The sequence below is a fragment of the Piliocolobus tephrosceles genome, chromosome 9, assembly GCF_002776525.5.
Source record: "Piliocolobus tephrosceles isolate RC106 chromosome 9, ASM277652v3, whole genome shotgun sequence".
NCBI lineage: Eukaryota > Metazoa > Chordata > Mammalia > Primates > Cercopithecidae > Piliocolobus > Piliocolobus tephrosceles.
In genome coordinates this window covers 35,204,380-35,226,701 of record NC_045442.1, presented here as the reverse complement: position 1 = coordinate 35,226,701, position 22,322 = coordinate 35,204,380, and the positions used below count along the sequence as shown (strand labels likewise).

The 22,322-nt window shown below is 38.4% G+C and overlaps 1 protein-coding gene across 4 annotated transcripts in view; it reads right to left on the bottom strand.

Annotated features, from left to right (window-relative positions):
- Positions 1–22,322, bottom strand: part of HPSE2 (heparanase 2 (inactive)) — a 795,759-nt gene that overhangs the window by 21,342 nt on the left and 752,095 nt on the right. For all 4 annotated transcript variants that reach the window (XM_023206177.2, XM_023206179.2, XM_023206180.1 and 1 more), the window contains 2 exons: positions 9,333–9,478; positions 1,878–2,024 (listed from right to left, as the gene is read on the bottom strand). In XM_023206177.2, the coding sequence (XP_023061945.1) occupies positions 1,878–2,024; positions 9,333–9,478 (293 nt within the window). The remainder of the gene's footprint in view (positions 1–1,877; positions 2,025–9,332; positions 9,479–22,322) is intronic.

Sequence of the window (22,322 nt, the reverse complement as noted above, 5' to 3'; positions counted from 1 at the left end):
TAAAAGTCTGAAAACATTCCTCTTTGGAAGAACATTCTTAGGGAAAGCAATTGTATCCTTCCTCTTTCTCAACCAGCCAGATTTCTGAGTTGAGGAAAAGGAAGGTAATGGACATTTATTGAGCATTTACTAAGTGTCAGGAACTTTACACAGATTACCTCATTTACTTTGCTCCACAAAAGAGGTTTCACAGATGAGGAAACTGATGCTCACAGAGATGACATAACTTGCCTAAAGACACACATCCAGCAAGTAACAGAGCAGGGATGGACACCTTGGCTTGTTAGACTATAGCATTTGACCAGTCCCCTCCACACAGTGCACACAGTCTTCCTGACACTGGGCAGGCTCAGCTCCTAAGCTCTTCGGTTCCAGAGGACCCTAATGAGAGGACCCTAATCATTGCTGCAGAGTCAGCCCTTCTGTCAGAAATGGCTTTGCGGATCATTATTTAACGGCAGCAGGAGATTTAATGCACTCATGGTCCTCAGAAAATCACACCCAGGATGAGAGTTTTCAAGCTGCACAGGACCCTACCAAATATACAACAACCCTTGAAATCCAAATATTAGGAAACTGAGGCCAAAGGATTAGGATAAAATAATTTTCCCAGGTCATATGATTATTTACTGGCAAAGTTGGGACCAGAAGCAGGTCTCCTGCCTAGGATGAAGGCCAGGAATTCAGCACACTCCTCATGAACTACTCAGAAGTGGAGAGAAAGGGGATAAAATACTCGATAGAGTCCTGCTGACATAGGTAGGACTGGGAAGAAAGAAAAGCAGACGCAATGTACATGTAGCCAGGAAAAAGAGCCAGCATGTGAACCGAGACTGAAAATGAAGATCTAGGGTGGGCTAAAGAGACTCAATAAGTGACTTCCCAGATTGTTTTTTTGCTCCCATTGCAAATACAATTGGAAGCCAAATGCAAGCCACCAAGGTTGCAGTGAAACAGTGAATAATTATAGCACAAATATTTGTGGGCAGCTGTTGGAGTGCAAGCCACCTGCTCCAAGTTTACAGCTTTGTTAAACTTGGTAAACATTAAAAATGGAATAGGAATGCTTCCAGTCGGTGCGGCATCCCATACCCTTCCTGAGAGGCCTTACTTGGGGAGCTGGGGTGGCCTTGCCCTTGACCAGGCCCTGCTCACTGTCCTAGAGTTTTTCTGTTCGTAGAGATCCATGTGTCGATAGTCTCTAATAGAGACTGAGGGAGGCAGGGAGTGTCACAGAATCATACATTTGTAGAGTTTAGAAGGGGCCACAGAGCCCTCAAAATAAAATCTCTGTCCTATTATTCAGATGAAGAAGCTGAGATGGAGCAGTGATGTGTTCAAGTTATAAAGTTCGGGGTAGGACAGAGTCTTTACCTCTGAACTTTCGAGCACTAAACTCTCTGTTTAGTGCTCCTTCCTGTAAGCCCTGTGAGGTTAATAGATGGTAACAACAAGGGAGTCAGCATTACAGAATGTTACAGCTGTGAGGGACATGGTTCTCAACTACCAGGATGTTTGGTTGCTACATGACCATGGGGCACTATTGGCATTTGGTGAGCAGCAGCCAAGGATGCTAAACAGCTTACAATGTGATAGTCGTGTATAAAGAAGAGTTATCTCGCTCAAATACCAAGAGCACCCTTGTTGAGAAATACTTTCTCCACCATTTGACTTTACAATTGAGGGATCTAAGATAGGGTGGGGCTTGAGCAGGTTTCCAAAAGGAGTCAGCAGTCACCTGACCCCAGACCACTCTTTGTCCTACTCCATCCCACTGAGCCCTTGAAAGAATTAGTAGCAATCTTGGTGTCTTCAGCTCCCCCCTCCCTCAGCTCCTGCTGCACTTACTCCCGAGCTATTTTCAGGTTGGCACATACTTGGACTTTAGGCCCTCCTGCCCATAGGGCTGCAGCAGGTACTGGTGAACGAGCTTGTCTCTGAGAGTCCCAGCCAGCTTGATTTTCTTTCTTGATCGATGCAAGTTGATGATAAAAAGTGTAATGGACCCACGAACATAGTTGTGGCTGAGATCCAGAGAAAGAGAGAAGTGAAAGATGGAAACAGAGTGGTAAGTTAGATGCTCCTAAATAATTTACAGACTGTACAAAATATGAACAGCCCAGAAAATGGCACTTAAAAACTTGGCCACCATAGACCCTAAAAGACAGGAAGGCCTCGTCATTGTGGTTTCTTGCAAAGATGATAGCCACTTCCCGCCATACTTCTTTAGTTTTTGTTTAAATTTATTGCAATGATTTTAGAAAATATAATGTATATATTTTATGGCATATATTACCATAGTATGGAAGTAAAACATGCTGATTGCAAAAAAGGAAAAATATTGAGAAACACAAAGAAGAAAAAGAAAATTCCCCATAACCCTCATATCTTGAGATATGATAATATTTTGGCAAACATCCTTCCAGTATTTTTTAATTTATTAATTTGACAAATATTTATTGAGTACTTTGACACAGTATTACTCAGTTTTACAAAACTGGAATCACATTATTCACAGAGTTTTTTTCCATTAATGAACATCTTAAACATATTCCCATGTGATTCTTTTTCTACTTGTAGAAGAATCCTAAACTTTTCAATCATAGAAGTGTAATATAATTTATTTAACTAATCTCCTACATTTGCAGTTCAAACAACTCATGTTTGAACATTTTTGCAATTATAAATTACATCATGTGTATAAACTTTTTGATTATTTCTGAGGGATAAAGTCCTAGACGTTGGAATCATTAGTCCAAGGGAAATGTGTGTTGTACGATTCCTCGCCAAATTTTCCAGTTCATTCCCAGTGGTGTACCTCCCTGTGGGAAGAATTTTTCTTCCTGCCCTACTGAGTGATCACGTGATTTGCTTTGTCCAGTGAAATGTGAGTGGACATGGTAAAACCTCTAGGCAGCAGCTTTAGGACTCAGTCCATCTTTTGCCATGTTTCATTTCCCTCTGCCAGAAGACTGACAATGTTCTTGACAAAAGCTGAATGAAGATGATGTGGGCAGAGGTACAGTCGAGCCATGATGGACAAGTAGTGTGAATGAGAAATACATTTTCTTATTGAAAGCCATGGAGATTTGGGGGTTATTCATTATTGCAGCATAACCTAACCTATCCTGACAGATGCACACATTTTGATGACATTGATATTAACTTTCTAGGAAGCTTTCACTAATTTTGCTCCCACCTACTCTGTATGAGAGCACCTATTTACTCATACCCCTAAGAACACTTCCAACATGCTCTTTTAAAATACCTTTGTCAACCTGAGGGGTGAAAATGAGATTTCAATGTTGTATTAATTTGTATTTTTAAAAATTAATACTGACATGCAGCATTTTTTCATTTACCATTTCATTTCTTCTTTTGTAAGCTGACCATGTCTCCTTCCTTCCTTCCTTCCTTCCTTCCTTTCTTTCCTCCTTTCTTTCTTCCTTCCTTCCTTCCTTCCTTTCCTTCCTTCCTTCTTTCTTTTCTTCCTTCCTTCCCCCCCCCCCCCCCCCCCCCCCCCCTCTCTTTCTTTTCTCTGTCACCTAGGCTGGAGTGTAGTGGTATGATCTCGGCTCACTGCAACCTCCGCCTCCCGGGTTCAGGCAATTCTGCCTCAGCCTCCTTGGTAGGTGAGATTACAGGCATGCGCCACCATGCCCAGCTGATTTTTGTATTTTTAGTAGAGACAGGGTTTCACCATGTTGGCCAGGCTGGTCTCGAACTCCTGACCTCAAGCGATCACCTGCCTCGGCCTCCCAAGGTGCTGGGATTACAGGCATTAGACACCGTGCCCGGACACTTTTGCCTATTTTTCTGTTGATTTATAAAAACAATTTATTTATTAAAGAGCAGTCTTTTGTCTGCAAAATTTCCCTCAGTTTTCTTTGACCATTTCAGTTTATTTACATTGTATTTCAATATACAAAAGTTAAAAAACTTTTATGTAGTCAAATTTATCTTTCTGATTTCTTCTTTTGCTGTTTTACCTACCTCAAGATTATAAAACTATTCACCATTTTGGAATTCTTTTAAATGAGCATAAGATGTTCAGAAGTCTGAGAGAACTATATGCCTACATGCATAAGCCCTTCAGCATGTATTAGGAAAACTATAATGATTTCCTTCTCTCTGTAGGAAAAAATACTTTGTTTCTAAGGGGTCCCTTAGGGCCCCATCTGGATGAGTTAATGAGAGGAAACAAAAAAATGACCCAGCCCCACCTTCAAAGGAGGAGTTCAGAGAAACTCTAAGTCAACTTTGCCCAGAGGAAAGCATCATTCCTTGTAGAAATAACACTCCTCCATCCTGGGTCACTCACCTCTGCTTCTAAAGGCGCTAATTAAGAGGTGAGTGACCAAGGACAGGTCGGTATGGTGACATGGAGTCTTTCATTTTTGTTTTTGTTTTTGTTTAGAAGCACAGTTTCCAGGGCTCTTCCCTGGAGATTTTGATTCAATCTATTTGGGATTAGGGACTGGGAATCTCTACTTTAAAAAATCTTTCTGGGATATTTGGCAGATGAATTGGGTTTGGGAACCACTTGCTTAGAACAATTCATTAAGATTATGAGAAGAGCTACCGAAGTATATCCTGCTGGCTGTGTGTCAGAGGATTTTTCTTGCATCTGCAGGAGGGTACATTATTGTGTTCAAGGCTTTTGGATGCCTGCATTTGTGTTCTGATAAATTATTAAAACGACTCTTCCATCCGGTTCCTCCTCCTCCAGTCCTTCTTAATCCCCTGCAACATGCGAACTAGCTTTTGTAGCTAAATGAGTTAGGTCAGAAGAGAATGCCAGTTGATTTAAGCATACTTGTGTCCCCAGAACTCTGAAGAAGGATGCTGGCAGCCTGAATCAGTGTTGACCATCATTAAAGAAGAACATCGACTCTTTCCCATTGGTGGGGTTTCAGCTTAGCTTAGCTATCTGTAAAACTGAGGAAGACACCATTAATTGCAGGACATCTAGGCTTCAGAGTGGGAGCAAAATACATGTGGATGGGTATCAATTTTGCCAGACTGCAGTAAACTCTTTTGCTAGCTACCATCAAACAACACTCTCAAAGGCCAGCAATGGAGGAGGAGAGAGCCACGTGCTTGCATTTATGAGTTTCTCCTCTGCAGAGCTGGGGCAGAATGAGCCCTTGGAGACTGCAGAAGAGAAGGTGGGATGTGGGGAAGTGGTGGGTGGGAGGGAGACCTGAAATTACAGCACTGCTGCAGGGAAAGCTGTCTTTTTCAAGCTGTTTGGCAGTGGTTTGATTTCCACTTACATAATTCCCCTGGGGAAGACAAACCAGTACAGCCCAGAGACCCACATATAGAGGCTCTCAGAACTCACAGCACCTTCTCAGGTAGGAGTTGGCATTAAAGACTGCTTCAGCCATCCCTCTCCCTGCTTGGCTTATGGGCAAGGACATTAGGCGAGGCCTTTTTGCTGCAAAGACACATTCTTGGCTGGGGAGTGCAGCACCAACCTGAAAGTAGTGTGTTGCGAATCCAAATTCCTGAGAAACATATATTCTCTGACCATAGAAAAATAATCTTGGAGAAAATGGTGTCTGAAGGCTTGGCCTGCAAGCATTTGCTGGCCTTCTGATGTTGTCAAGTCCAGGTGGCTTTTGGTTATCTTAGTGACTGTTCCTTTCAGGAGAGAAGTTGTCTGAGAGGATCATCTATCTTGCCCCATGTCTCACTCATGGGTAAGATTTTTTTTTTCACCAGCAGAGAATCCATGTATCTGGAGTTCATTTTTTCTGGCTGTTCTTTTCCTGCCTGACATTTCTCTGTGTTGCCATGGGAGGAGGGGGAAGTGAGTCAGGGAAGGGAGGCTGGAACTGGAATATCCTAATGTAAGAGGTGGGGAATGTCAAATGGGGAGGTGCATCTTGACTTCCAGATAGAAAACAGTCATGTTCTAGAAATGTCTCCAGTGAAGCTGGGAGTCTGGGAAAGGGAAGGGAGGATGATGCTTTGCAGTCCACGGTCATTCCCACTGAAAGTCAATGTGCTTGAAACTGGGTTGATCCATTGTCTCCAAATCTAATTCAAAGGTTTTGGGTTCGGTAAAAGCCAGGCCATGTTTTGCCAAACATTTTTTCCCTTAATTTCAAAGCCCCTGTGTATTTTAAGGGAAATTTAATCCACATGTTTCTGATTCATTTACACTTAACTCATCAAAATATTGTTTTGTAAGAGCCATTTGATGTCCAAGAAGCCTCAGGAACTATTTTTATGAGTCTTTAAAAAAACTTCTTCTGAAAAACAGGAAGTCATGTTTTGCCAATAATAAACGAACTTGAACCCCAAAAGGCTTCATTTTGCTTCAACATCCACCAGGTTCCAATTGGTTCTGAACTTGGCAAAGGACCTCATCTCCACCCCAGAAACATACATTGTCTCAGCAGAATGGCTCATAAAAAGAGGTTTCCTTGTCAAAACTTGATTGTTCTCTAAGCAAGAAGATGGAGGGTGAGAATTGCCATTCTGTCAGTGTCCTAATTTGTTAATTCCAGAACAGAAAACAGAAAAGCACCTGCTGGTGGTGGTATAAGGATCTAACTTTTTCTCCTAAATCAATCATAACAGACAGCACTCTACAAGGTCAGAAATGACCCACAATGCAAGGGGCTGCTGTGACAGGCAGTATCCACGTAGGGGTTGCGTGACTGTCAGGGAGATGTGAAATGGATTCCTGTGTTGAACAGGCACTGGGCCGTATGATTTCTAAGGGCTCTTTCCAAATGTAGCATTCTTTGCATTATTAATGCTGCTATTTGCATGTAGGTGTGATACCGTAGAACCTCTGAAATTCAATAAAATAAGTGCAAATATCTGGAAAGATGCTTGTCACACAGCAAGTATTTAATATACACTGGAGTGCAGGGGTTGTTGTTTTAATAGATGCTTTCTCTGGATGATTCTACTCATAAGTTTATACCTTCTCTTCCAATCCCTGTTTTGACCCGGGACAAATATTTTCAGAGTATTCGTCAAGGTTGCATAGTGTGAATCTACCATGCCCACTCTGGGATAATTCTGTGATTTTGGCCTATTGGCCACAGATAAATGACTCAGCAGTGCTTCCTTAATGGCACATGATTTCTCAGAGAGGTGAACAGATACTTCTCCTACCTTTAAGCTACCCTAGCTGGACACTGACACCTGTTGACACGGAGGAGCCCTGCAACCTCAGCCAGCTCCGTGCATTCACTGTGGGTTTTCTTTATGAATCTAATAGGAACAAAAACACCTTCACCCCAATTATTATCATTAGGGTCATATGTAGAATGGATTATGAAAGTCTTTTCTTTCTGTCTTTTTAACAGGGAGTGAGAGAGGTTGTACTGATAGAAGCCCAGTGACACCGTTTCTCTAGAGAGATTCTGGAGTGACTTTGCATAGAAATTAGAGGAGAGCTGGTGGTGTAGACAGAGAGTCTTGAATGCAGATGATTTCAGTAACTTGTTTGAGGTCTCATACTAGGGAATGGTGGAATCCCTAACCACTCCACCATACCATTTCCTTCTGGCTGCTGTGGTAATATCAAAGAGGAAGAAAGCTCTAACTCCAAATCAACGGTAACATCTTGATGCCCAATTTCTGCATTCATTCATTCATTTGCAAACCTTTCCTGGGATCTTCATGCCAGTCACTACATTAGACACCAAGAATACAAAATGAATGAGACACTGGCCCTGAGTTCACAGTACACTCAGAGTATTAATAACAACTTCCCATGAGAATGTTAAAGAATGAGGATGAACACTCGAATGAGATTATGTGGGGAGGCTTCTATGAAGAGACGCAAACCCTGCTAAGCCCATGGCTGCAGATAATTTTTTCCCCGAGTCCTCAGACTAGTAGTATAAAGGCCACAGACTGATATGCTTTCCAACAGGGATATAAGGTGCCAAGAGTAATTTTTCTATCTTGAGTCTGGGGGTCCACCTTTTGGGTGGTTACCTCAGGGCCAGGACAGAGACAAGGAATACAATGTTTCCTTGTGTGATGATCAGATAACTCCAGGCCAAGGCCATAAAGCAGTCACTCTCTGTCAGGTATTGGATTGAGCTTCCTGTTGAGCAAAAGGGATGTTGAAAGCCTCTGGCCTCTGCCCAAGCCAGCCTCCCCTCATTTACAATAGGCACTTGTACCTACTGACAAGACAACTGGCCCCTGTCCCCGCTCTGCTCAGAGTGATTCTTTGAAAAGTCTTATCATGATAAATTAATTGGCTTGGCTCCTCTCTCATCAAGGAAGGAGAAGGAGCATCTGTTGTAACCTGACCACTCCAAGCTCTTTGTACTAGCTACTCCCCTTGATCAGCTCCCGATAGGCCTGGGCTGGAATGAAGGTCTGGCTGGAGGTACTTGCTTACCATTCCCTGCCCTGTTATCCCCTCACCAGGTTTTCTTTGCATTAAGAGAAAGAGAAATAATTCTCTTTTCCAGGGCAACCTATTCTGCCTTAAACAGGAAGTGATGTAAGAAAGTCATATTTGGCCAGATGGATTTTGCTTTAGGCACCCACCTCTCTCCAATTTAAAGTTTTCCCTTATGGTCTTAATGTGTTAAAATTTTTTGTCTGCCAAACTTTATTTATTGATAATTAATTTTCCTGTTTGTTTTAAAGACAACTGTAATGACAACCAGTGCTTCAGATCAAAAAGAGAAGGATAACCCCACACTACCACATCCGGTTGTTATAAGTCCAGAGCCCTCAGAAAAGGAAGCCCAGATTTCACTTAGCCTCTTAATTTTTAAAATAGCTGAAAAGATTTTTAAAACACTGGAAATGGCTCTAAAGCTGGCATGACCACCTCTGGGCACTCCATTAGTTCTGGGGACACCCAGCTTGAGATGCATTGGTCTAGGGCTAGGTTTCTAGTGGCATATCTCTCCAGCATGCATCTTAAAAAGGGAGATTTATTTTCTTAAGCTTTGCTGGTGGATCATAGGAAAAGATTTTGCACCTCTTGACTTGGCTGAAGCTTAGGCACACAAAAAAGCCTCATGGGCATTACATCAACTGGCACAGAGAAAATGCCCAATAAAAATGTGTTGGATGAATAAGTAAATGAACAAATGGCAAGAATTTTAGGAACCTCTTATGATTAATCCTCTAAGTATGAGAAGGGAGGGTTTACTTGGAGTAAAAGCTATTTACCAGAAATTATTTGAAACCTGCAAAGAGCAGGTATGGTGATTCCAGCGGCAAAAAGTTTTCGATAAGATTAGTGACTCGACATGAGTCTTGAAGGGGTCCCAAATGGAACGGGGTGGGAGCCCCCCGGGTGGCCTTTCTGTGTCATCTCTCTGAGGACTTACTTGTGGTGGTTTGTGCAGTGAGCATAAATCCTCAGTTTGTCCCGGATCACTCGGCCAGGCCGTGGCTTCCGCTGCAGCCCAGCCACATGCACAGCCAAGACTTTGGGGCCAATCAGGCGCTTGTAGAGGAGAGAGAGCCAGTAGTCCTGAGGAGAATAGAGAGGGAGAGGGTCAGCGAGAGACCACATGCTCAGGTGTTCTGAGTAAACATGACACACACACACACCGGCCAGAAATCACTTCCTACTGGGAGTAAAGTGAGTCATGACCAACGCAGCCCTAAGCCTACAAGCATGGTCAGCCCCATGAAACAAGAACCTGGGTTGATAATGAAGTGGACACTGTCTAAAGTGGCCTTTCAACTAAACTGGGATGTGTAAGTGGAGTCGACCTACAGCAGCATATGAACAAATGAATCAAGGATTTTCATATATTATGAAATAAAACCATTTGAGACTTTATGTTTTCAACTTTCTTTTCCTATGACTTTACTTTTATAGTGGTTTATGATTTCTGTTTAATTATGGAATGGACTATTTCCATTCCTTAGAATTGTTACTAACATGATAATCCAAAAACTGTCATCCTCCAAATATTGTCGCTGAAGACTACTAGTACAGTGGGACTGAGGTGAAGCTTCTCCACATAGGAGACCAGAGTCCTTGATTCCAGAGTCAGAAAGGCAAACAGAAAAATGTTTGTAACCATGGTGCTAATTCTTGGTTATCCTCAACAGTTTGACAATAGAAAGTGTAATTCTAAACTAAAAAGAATGTGATGCTTTAACCATTCTATGAACCATGTGTAATGGATTTAAAAATATTCAATCTGTGGCACACATTTATATGAGCTTACAAAAGCGCACCTTAATTTCTGTTGTATTTTCTATCATCATATTTTGTGTTTGCATCTGATATAAATATAAAATTTACATTTCTGTTGTGCAAGTTCTTATCAACTATTGTGAGGTAATGACTTCAGTGTTTATAACTCAGTGTATAAAATAGGGCTTCCTAATAACATTCAGGACCCCCCACCCCACTCAAATTCCTTAATTCAGTGAATATACTGTTCAGTGCATACTCTTCAATGCCTTAAAGACATCAATCGTGTTTTATTAGCATTCATCTTTTCAGGCAGAAGCCTTCTGATAATGTTTTTTTTTTTCTTGTGTGGTCATTTATAGTATCAGCTGCTTAAAAATATCTGATGAGCTGCGTAAATCAGAACGAAGTCTCCAAGCCCCTTTGCTACTAGAATGGCTCCAAATCTGCCCTGAGTAGTGGCTCTAAGCCATGCACAACCATTTGCTTTAATTTTAAGTGGCCTTAGGATGGCTGTTAAATATGGTCTCCTAATATTAAAAAAGGCAAATAATCATTATCAATTATATAGATGGAAAAAGTGTTATGGGTTTACAATTTGGTTACAATTTCTGTGTTTTTGATGATTACTTTATGAAGTGGTTATCACACTCCAAGGGGATTTCCACCCTTTTCTTCCTGATTTGCAATGTACTTTCTTTTAAATGATAAAAGTAAAAAACTGTAAGTTAGCTATGATTAGCTTACTATTTTCTCAGTAATAGTAAGATATAATCCTCTGATATAATAATAGGGATTATTATTCTCATTTTACAGACATGCGGACGTTTCAAGGTATATCTCAGGTCACAAAACTAGTGAATGGTAGACCCTGAAAGCAAATAGGGATCTATTTGCCTCCAATGGCTGTATAACACTTTCCTTCACGCTGTGAAGTACAACGTCATATTACATAAAGACACAAGGCAGCTGAAAAACAAAGAATTCAACCTAGAGAGTGGGTACAGAACCTGGAAGGGATCCTTAGTTTTTATATAGAGGTTGCCAAAATTTAGTTTCTGATTTTTACACTCACAAAGCATTTAGAAGTCAAGAAGAGCAAAAGCACAAAACACTTCCGTTTCTCCAATTTCGACTCACTACAGATCGTTCCCATTTTTCTTATCCTTCATTCCAATGTCTTATCACAAACACCCCTGTTTTTATTTAGGTAATTTGAAAAAGCTGAACAGGCTTGCTCTCAAACTTGCATTTGGGCATAGCCATTATCTTTGTGTTACAGCAATTTTTACTTAATGTGAGACACGTTTGTAACAGCAAGTTACAAAATAAACTTATAAAAAATAAACTTATATAATACAATCCCCACCATAACTGAGTGGCAAACTTTAGATTTATTAACTTGAAACCTGTCTGCTTTTCAGTAGGAGATAGCTAAATGCCATGTCATTCTCTAAAAAAGGAGACGAGGATACCTGGGTAAAACTCTAAAGAGGTTTGGGATAGATATATAAAAGAAGTCGATAAGGTTAATTCCTAATGACCAACATTCTTCCCCAATTTTTTTTTTTACTGTGGTGAGATCCGCATAACATAAAATTTATCATCTCAGCCATTTTTAAGTGTACAGTTCAGTGGTATTACATAAATTCATAATGTTGTAAACCATCACACCACTGTCCATCTTTATAACTTGTCATCTTGTAAAACTGAAACTCTGTACCCATTAAACATTAACTCTTCATTCCTCCTTCCCCAACCTCTGGCAACTATCATTCCACTTTCTGCCTCTCTGACTATTCTAAGTACCTCATATAAATTCACTCATAGTATTTGTCTTTTTGTGACTGGCTTATTTCCCTTAGCATAATGTCCTCAAGGTTCATCCATGTTGTAGCATATGTCAGAATTTTCTTCTTTTGTAAGGCTGAATAATATTCCATTGCATTTGTATACCACATTTGAACTTAATTTGCAGCCTAACACATGGACTTATCCTGCAAAATGTGCCATATGCAATGAGAAAAAAATGTGTATGCTATTGTTGCTGGGTAAAGTGTTTGGTGTGTCTGTTAGATTTAATTGGTTTATTGTGTTGTTTAACTCCTCTACTTCCTTACTTCTGTCTTGTTTTTCTTATCATTATTGAGGATGGGATAATGAAGTCTTCAACTGTTATTGCAGAAGTGTCTGTTTCTCTTTCAGTTCTGGCAGCTTTCACTTCATATTTTTGTGATCTGTAATTAGGTGTGTGTATTAATATATAATGTCCTTCTTTGTCTCCTATAATCTTTGAAAATTTAAAATCTATTTTGTGTGATATTAGTAAAGCTGCCTCTGCTCTCATTTGGTTACTATTTTTATGGAATATATTTTTCCATCCTTTCAATCTTTTTGTGTTTTTGGGTCTACAGTGAATCTCTGTGTAGACAGCATACAGTTGGATCCTGTTTTACTTTTAAAATCCTTTCTGGCAACCTCTGTCCTTTAACTGGTGAGTTTAATCAATTTACATTTAAAGTAACTACTGATAAGGAGGGACATCTGTCATTTTGCTGTTTTCTATATGTTATAGCTTTTTTGTCCCTCATTTCTGATATCACTGTCTTCTTTTGTGTTTAGTGACTTTTTTTAGTGAAATGTTTAAATTCCTTTCTCATTACCTTTTGTGCATACTCTATAACTATTTTCTTTGTGGTTACTTTGGTATTACATTTAACATCCTAATTATAACACTCTAATTTGCATTTATACCAGCTTAACTTTAACAATATACAAAAACTCTGCTCCTTTACAGCTCTGTCCTCACCCTTCTCAATTGTTTGAAATGCTTGTTCTCTGGTGTCATAAAGAAATAGCACTTGAACATAAATCTAATTTATTTAGTAAGGCCATTTTTATTTCCTGCAGAAAGGGTACACTTGCCAACAGTTTTGCCAGAAGAGTACACTGAACAAAGGAGACAGGGTCATTTATAACCTGACACATCCACCCTACCGCTGTGTCTGGTTTCCATTGGCTGGAACGGGACCTCACATTCTGTTATTTGTCTGGTTTGGCTAGCAACTTAGAATTTTTTAAAAGAGGCAAAGGTAGAGGAGAACAAAGGAAGGAGGAAGTAACTTGTGGAACGCTGAGAAAGATAAAAACACTTTTAAATAAGGAAGAGGAACAGGCTATGACCTAATGCTTGCTTGGACCAGTATAAGCATGCCAGGGCAAATATTTATACTAAATTGTGGGAGCTAAGAACATAAAGCACATTGATTTCTTTATTACGGCCAGCAGATATTTAAGAATGTTAGCACAGGTCTTTGAATAAATTTTGCTTTTAGGAGAAGTTACTATTTATTCCTAATTAGATGGAGAGGAAAGTCTTTGAAGAGGAACCTCTACTTTACTTTTTATATCAATGGTTGATGTCACAAAATTACATCTTGATACATTGTGTGTCCCCAAAACATAAACTGATAATTCTTTTAAATACATGATTCTCTTAAATTATGTAGAAACAAAAATTGGAGTTACAAACCAAATAATAACACTAGCTTTTAGACTAATAATTGTTTTTAAAAGAGGTATTAGTCTGTTAAATCAGGCAGAAAAAAGTTAAAACCTATTGTCTTAAAAGGAGTTAAAACCTATTGTTATAATAATGCCAGCTTGTATATTTGCTCATATAATTAATATTTATTGAGATATTTATTTTTTCATACAACTTTGAATTACTATGTAGTATACTTTCATTGCAACATGCAGGACTGCCTGAAGCATTTTTTTGCAGAGCAAATCTAGTCGTCACAAAATCTCTCAGCTTTTCTTTATTTGAGAATGTCTTAATTTCTCCTTGCTTTTGAAGAAAAAGTTTTGATGGATATAAGATTCTTTGTTGACAGTTTTTTTTCTTTTAGCACTTCGCATATATTGGCTGACTGCCTTCTGGCCTTCAAAGTTTCTGATGAGAAATCTACTGATAATCTTACTAAGAATTACTTATATTTGGCAATTCACTTCACTCATGCTGCTTTCAAGATTTGATTTGGCCTTTAAAATCTGATTAAAAGTGTCTTGGTGTGGGTCTCTTTAGATTCATCTTATTTAGAATTTATTGAGCTTCTTGGATTTTTTTAAATCAAATTTGAGATGTTTTCAGCCATTGTTTATTGATTATTTTCTGTGCTCCTTTTTCTCTTCTCCTTCTGGGACTCCCACAGTGTGTATATTGGTCCACTTCATGGTGTCCCCCAGGTCCCTTAGGCCCTGTTCATTTTTCTTCAATCATTTTTTTCTGTTTCTCAGACTAGATAATTTCCATTGTCCTACCTTTGAATTTGCTGATTCTCTCTTCTGACTGCTCCAATCTGCCTTTGAATTTCTCTACTAAATTTTTATTTCAGTCACTATATTTTTTAGCTCCCGATTTTTTTTGTTTGTTTCTTTACAGGTTTTCTTTCTCTTTACTGATATTCCATTTTGTTTATATATCATTTTCTTGACTTTTTCCACATCTTCATTTAGCATCTTCAAGAGAATTTGTTTAAAGTCTTTGCTTAGTAGATCTGCCATCAGGTCTTTTTCAAGGATGGTTTCTACGGATTTATTTACTTTTTTCTTTGAATGAGCCGTACTTCAAAGATATTGTTTATTTGTATGCTTTGTAATTTTTTTGTTGTTGGAAACTGAACATTTGAATCTAATAATGTGGTGACTCTGGAAAACATATCCTCTTCCTCCCTAGGGTTTGCTGGATTTTAGTTGTTTTTGGTGTGTGTGTGTGTGTATGTGTGTATGTGAGTGTGTGTGTTTAATTGTTGTAGGCTGTCTCTGTGCCAAGGATCAGCCTGAGGTACAAACTTAAGGTCTTCTCAGGTCTTTTTTGAGTCTACACCTTTTCCTGGGTATGCATAGTACTTTCTACTTTTCCCTGTACACGCAGTTACTTTTTGAATGTTTCTGTATTTAATGTCTGAAAGAAAAAAGAGGAAAAAAGGAGGAGAGTAAAAAAACAAAACAAAACAAAAAGGCACCAATCTTTTAAATCCCCTACAGTCACTTCAGCCAGAGGGGGAGAGGCTTACATCAATGGAGAGAGGTGCAACAACAATGGTTGCCTGCCTCCTTATCTGCACCTCTTGGTCAGAAGCAGTAATCAGAGATGAGAGTAGAGATCCCTGGTATTTAGAGGATGGGGTATTTTTTGACCACTCTGACTCCTGCAAGCTGTATGCAAACTGCTCCAGGAACACATACACAGCTACCTGTCATAGGGCTAAGAGGTGGGTAGTCACTACTGAGCTAAGAGCTGAAATTGACCAAAATCAGCTGCAATTCACCTTCCTAGCCTTCCCTTGAAAGCTGCAAGCCTTTATTTAATAGACCTTGTCCTTCTAAAATAGTTACATGAGACAGATTCTGCCAGTGCAATTGTTGTCTGAGTGAAGAGACAGATTCATGATGCCTCCTATTCTGCCATCTTCCCAGAATCCTCTATAACATAGGCTTTTAATTTTGGTAGTAACAATCCTTTAGTTGTATATGGCATAAATGTTCTGTTCAAGTTTGTAGTTTGACTTTTATCACTTATGGTTTTTTGACATGGAGAATTTAAAAAAATTTATAGGAAAACACATCAATATTTTTCTTTTGGTTTTTTCCTTTTTTAAATTCTTAGTTAAGTCTTTCCTCATATAAGGATTAGATACATCTTCACTTGTATTTCTTCTAGTTCTTTTTTATATTATTTAAACATTTAAACTTTTAATTCATTGAAAATGATTTGATGTATACTATTAAGTTTGTTATTTTTTAAGTAGTCTAGTAATTATTTTAGTATCATATAATGAATAACCCATCCATAAGCCCATCCTTATCACATACTAAGTAACAGTAAGTCTTCACTTAATGTCATCAAGAGGTTCTTGGAAATTGTGACTTTAAGTGAAATGATGTGTAACAAAACCACTGTTTTCCTCATCAACATTATAATGAAATGACATTGAACAAAATGACATTATTTGAGGGTTTGCTGTACATCATTTCACTGAAAGTCACAGTTTCTAAGAATCTATCAATGACATTAAATGAGGACTTTGTATGTATGTGTGTGTATCTTATGATGTGGGATATTCATGATATACTGATAAATAGTATATGTAATTCTGTGTCTAGATTTTCTATTGTCTTCCACTGAACTCTCAATTTTTAATCAGTTTCACAGCATTTTCATTATTATCATTTACATTTTAATATCTACAGATTCAAGTCTATTTCATTATACATTTTATTATTTTGTTCAAACTTTTCTTATTTAGGCATATTTATTTAAAGCATTTTTGAAATTGATATATAATCAAGATACATATTTTCAGGGTGCATGCAATAATTTAATTTGATCATAAATTTGTAAAGATCAAGTCAATGTAATTGAGATTTCCATTACCTCATACTCATTTTTTTTTCCAAATAAATTTTGAAATCATTTTCTTTTTTAAAAATTTCAATATTGACCTCAAGTAGAATGAGGTCATTTTCTTGTAGCATTGTTGCAGAGAATTTTGAAGCTAGCATGATTTTTGTTATATGTATGGGTAACCTGTTTATTTTCTAGTTTTTGTGTTTTGCTAGGATGCTCATAGAAGTCATGTTTTATCCTTAATTTTATGAACTTTGGCCAGAAATGTGTCAATATGAGTTTCTGCATTAATTTACCAGTATTAGGGAGAGCACTTTTGATCAGAAAGACAAACACTTTTCTTTAGCCTCTGAGAACTTTATTTAAATATAGCTTTGAGGAGATTCGATCATCATGGTGGACGAGAGGCAGAAGTAGATTGCAGCTCCAACTTGGACAGACAAAGCAGCATGCGGAGGCTCATATCGTGAATTTTAGCTCCAGATCAACTGCAAGAACAAACCAGCAATCTTGAGAGGACCCATAGACTCTCCAAAGGAAGCAAGCGAACTGCTTCTACAGCACCTGGGAGACACCCTAAATACTGTGCTGGTATCCATGGCTGAGAGACCCATAGATGGTTCCCATCACAGGACTCTGTGAAGACAACCCCCAGTACCAGCTTGGAACTGGGTAGACTTGCTGCATGGTTAGACCCAGAAGACAGACAACAATCACTGCAGTTCAGCTCACAGGAAGCCACATCCATAGGAAAAGGAGGAGAGTGCTACATCAAGGGAACACCCCATGGGACAAAAGATTCTGAACAATAGCCTCTAGCCATAGACCTTCCTTCCCTCTGACAGAGCCTACCCAAATGAGAAGGAACCAGAAAACCAACTCTGGTAACATGACAAAACAAGGCCCTTTAACACCCCCAAAAAATCACACTAGTTCACCAGCAATGGATCCAAACCAAGAAGAAATCCCTGATTTACCTGAAAAAGAATTCAAGAGGTTAGTTATTAAGCTAATCAGGGAAGCACCAGAGAAAGGTGAAGCCCAATGCAAGGAAATCCAAAAAATGATACAAGAAGTGAAGGGAGAAATATTCAAGGAAATAGATAGCATAAAGAAGAAACAATCAAAACTACAGGAAACATTGGACACACTTGTAGAAGTGCAAAATGTTCTGGAAAGTCTCAGCAATAGAATTGAATAAGTAGAAGAAAGAAATTCAGAGCTCAAAGATAAGGTCTTCAAATTAACCTAATCCAACAAAGACAAAGAAAAAAGAATAAGAAAATATGAACAAAGCCTCCAATAAGTCTGGGATTATGTTAAGTGATGAAACCTAAGAATAATCGGTGTTCCTGAGGAAGAAGAGAAATCTGAAAGTTTGGAAAACATATTTGGGGGAATAATCGAGGAAAACTTAACTGGCCTTGCTAGAGACCTAGACATCCAAATACAAGAAGCACAAAAATCACCTGGGAAATTCATTGCAAAAAGATCATCACCTAGGCACATTGTCATCAGGTTATCTAAAGTTAAGATGAAGGAAAGAATCTTAAGAACTGTGAGACAGAAATACCAGGTAACCTATAAAGGAAAACCTATCAGATTAACAGCAGATTTCTCAGTGGAAATCCTACAAGCTAGAAGGGATTGGGGCCCTATCTTCAGCCTCCTGAAACAAAACAATTATCAGCCAAGAATTTTGAATCCAGTGAAACTAAGCATCATATATGATGGAAAGATACAGTCTTTTTCAGACAAACAAATGTTGAGAGAATTCGCCACTACTAAGCCACCACTACAAGAACTGCTAAAAGGAGCTCTGAACTTTGAGACAAATCCTGGAAACACATTAAAACAGAACCTCTTTAAAGCATAAATCGCATAGGACCTATAAAACAAAAATACAAGTTAAAAAGCAAAAACAAAAAACAAAAAAACCAAGGTACTCAGGCAACAAGTAGCATGATGAATACAAAGGTGCCTCACATCTCAATACTAACATTGAATGTAAATGGCCTCAATGCTCCACTTAAAAGATGCAGAACTGTAGAATGGATAAGAACTCACCAACCAACTAACTATCTGCTGCCTTCAAGAGACTCACTAACCCATAAGGACTCACATAAACTTAAAGGGGTGGAAAAAGCTATTTCATGCAAATGGACACCAAAAGCAAGGAGGGATAGCTATTCTTTTATCAGACAAAACAAACTTTAAGGCAACAGCAGTTAAAAGAGACAAAGAGTGACATTATATAATGGTAAAAGGCCTTGTCTAACAGGAAAATATGGCAATCCTAAACATATATGCACCTAACACTGGAACACCCAAATTTATAAAACAATTACTAATAGACCTAAGAAATGAGATAGACAGCAACACAGTAATAGTGGGAGACTTCAATACTCCACTGACAGCACTAGACAGGACATCAAAAGACAGAAAGTCAACAAAGAAACAATGGATTTAAACTATACCTTGGAACAAATGGACTTAACAGATATATACAGAACATTTCATCCAACAACTGCAGAATACACATTCTATTCAACACTGCATGGAACTTCCTCCGAGATAGAACATATGACAGTCCATAAAATGAACCTCAATACATTTAAGAAAACTGGCATTATATCAAGTACTCTCTCAGACCACAGTGGAATAAAACTGGAAATCAATTCCAAAAGGAACCTTCAAAACCATGCAAATACATGCAAATTAAATAACCTGCTCCTGAATGAGCATTGGGTCAAAAACAAAATCAAGACAGAAATAAAAAAATTATTCAAACTAAACAACAATAACGACACAACCTGTCAAAACCTCTGGAATACAGCAAAGGTGGTGCTAAGAGGAAAGTTCATAGACCCTAAAAGGCTACGTCGAAAAGACTGAAAGAGCACAAACTGACATTCTAAAGTCACACCTCAAGGGACTAGAGAAACAAGAACAAACCAAACCCAAACCCAAAAGAAGAAAGGAAATAACCAAGATCGGAGCAGAGCTAAATGAAATTGAAACAAACAAAAAATACAAAAGATAAATGAAACAAACAGCTGGTTCTTGAAAAAGATAAATAAAGTTGATAAACCATTAGCAAGATTAATCAAAAAAAGAAGATTAAGAAGAAAGAAAGTCTAAGTAACCACATTAAGAAACAAAACAGGAGATATTACAACTGACACCACTGAAATATGAAAGATCATTGAAGGCTACTGTGAACACCTTTATGCACATAAACTAGAAAACCTGGAAGAGGTAGGTAAATTCCTGGAAAAATACCCTCTTAGCTTAAATCAGGAAGAATTTGATACCCTGAAGAGACCAATAACAAGCAGTGAGATTGAAATGGTAATCAAAAAATTACCAACAAAAAACAGTCCAATACTAGATGGATTCACAGCAGAATTCTACCAGACACTCAAAGAATTGGTACCAATTCTTTTGACACTATTCAAAAGATAGAGAAAGAAGGAACCCTCCATAATTCATTCTATGAAGCCAGCATCACCCTAATACCAAAACCAGGAAAGAACATAACCAAAAAAGAAAACTACAGACCAATATCCTTGATCAATATAGATGCTAAAATCCTTAACAAAATACTAGCTAACTGGATTGATCCAACAACATATCAAAAAGATATTCCAACATGATCGAGTGGATTTCATACCAGGGATGTAGGAATGGTTTATCATATGCAAGTCAATAAATGTGATACACCACATAAACAGAATTAAAAACAAAAATCACATGATCATCTCAATAGATGCAGAAAAAACACTTGACAAAATCCAGCATCGCTTTATGATTAAAACTCTCCAGCAAAATCGGCATACGAGGGACATACCTCAATGTAATAAAAGCCATCTGTGACAAACCACAGCCAACATAATACTGAATGGGGAAAAGTTGAAAGCATTTGCTCTGAGAACTGGAAAAAGACAAGGATGCCCACTCTCCTCACTCCACTTCAACATGGTATTGGAAGTCCTAGCCAGAGCAATCAGACAAGAGAAAGAAAGGATTGGTAAAGAGGAAGTCAAACTGTCACTGTGTGCTGATGATAAGGTTGTTTACTCTGAACCCCCTAAAGATTCCTCCAAGAAAGCTCCTAGAACTAATAAAATAATTCAGCAAAGTTTCTGAAGACAAGATTAATGTACACAAATTGGTAGCTCTTCTATACACCAACAGCAACCAAGTGGAGAATCAAATCAAGAACTCAACCCCTTTTACAATAGCTGCAAAAAAAAAAAAAAAAAGAAATACTTAAAAATATACCTAATCAAGGAGGTGAAAGACCTCTACAAGGAAAACTACAAAACACTGCTGGAAGAAATCACAGATGGCACAAACAAATGGAAACACATCCCATGCTCATGGATGGGTAGAGTCAATATTGTGAAAATGACCATACTTCCAAAAGCAATCTATAAATTCAATGCAATCCCCATCAAAATACCACCATTACTCTTCACAGAATTAGAAAAAACAATTCTAAAATTCACATGGAACCAAAAAAGAGCCTGCATAGCAAAGGTAAGACTAAGCAAAAAAGAACAAATTTGGAGGCATCGCACACTACCTGATTTCAAACTATACTGTTAGGCCATAGTCACCAAAACAGCATGGTAATGGTATAAAAATAGGCACACAGACCAATGGAACAGAATAGATAACCTAGAGATAAACCCACATACTTACAGCCAACTGATCTTTGACAAAGCAAACAAAAACATAAAGTGGGGAAATGTTACACTTTTCAACAAATGGTGCTGGGATAACTGGCTAGCCACAGGTAGGAGAATGAAACTGGATCCTCATCTCTCACCTTATACAAAAATCAGCTCAAGCTGGATTAAGAACTTAAATCTACAACCTGAAACTATAATAATTCTAGAAGACAACAGACTCATGAATATGTGGGAGTTTAATATAGAACACAAGGCATTTCAGATCACTAAAGAAAGGAGAGATGATTTAATAAATGATGCTGGTATAATTGGATTATCCATATGGAAAAATATGAAATTAGATACCTGTCTCATAAATACCCCAGACCAATTCTAGATTGGTTAAAGACTCATCCATGAAACAAACAAAAAAAAACTTTAAAAGTTTAAAAAGAAAATATAGAATATCTTTATGACCTAGATATAGGGAAGGACTTCTTAAACAACATACAGAGGGAAAAACCCTCTAGACATTGGTTTAGGCAAGGATTTCATGAACAAGAACCCAAAAGTAAATGCAATAAAAACAAACATAAATAGTTGGGACTAAATTAAACTAAAGGGCTTTTGCACGCCAAAAGGAACAGTCAGCAGAGTAAGCAGACAACCCACAGAGTGGGAAAAAATCTTCATAACCTATACATCTGTCAAAGGATTAGAACAGAATCTACAATGAACTCAAACAAATCAGTAAGAAAAAAAACAAACAAAATGTGGGCTAAGGACATGAATAGACAATACTCAAAAGAAGATGTACAAATGGCCAACAAACATATGAAAAAATGCTCAATGGGCCAGGTGCGGTGGCTCACGCCTGTAATCCCAGCAGTTTGGGAGGCTGAGGTGTGTAGATCACCTGAGGTCAGGAGTTTGAGACCAGCCTGGCCAAAAGGGTGAAACCCCGTCTCTACTAAAAATACAAAAATTAGCTGGACATGGTGGCAGGCATCTGTAATCTCAGCTACTCAGGAGGCTGAGGCAGGAGAGTTGCTGGAATCTGGGAGGTGGAGGTTGCAGT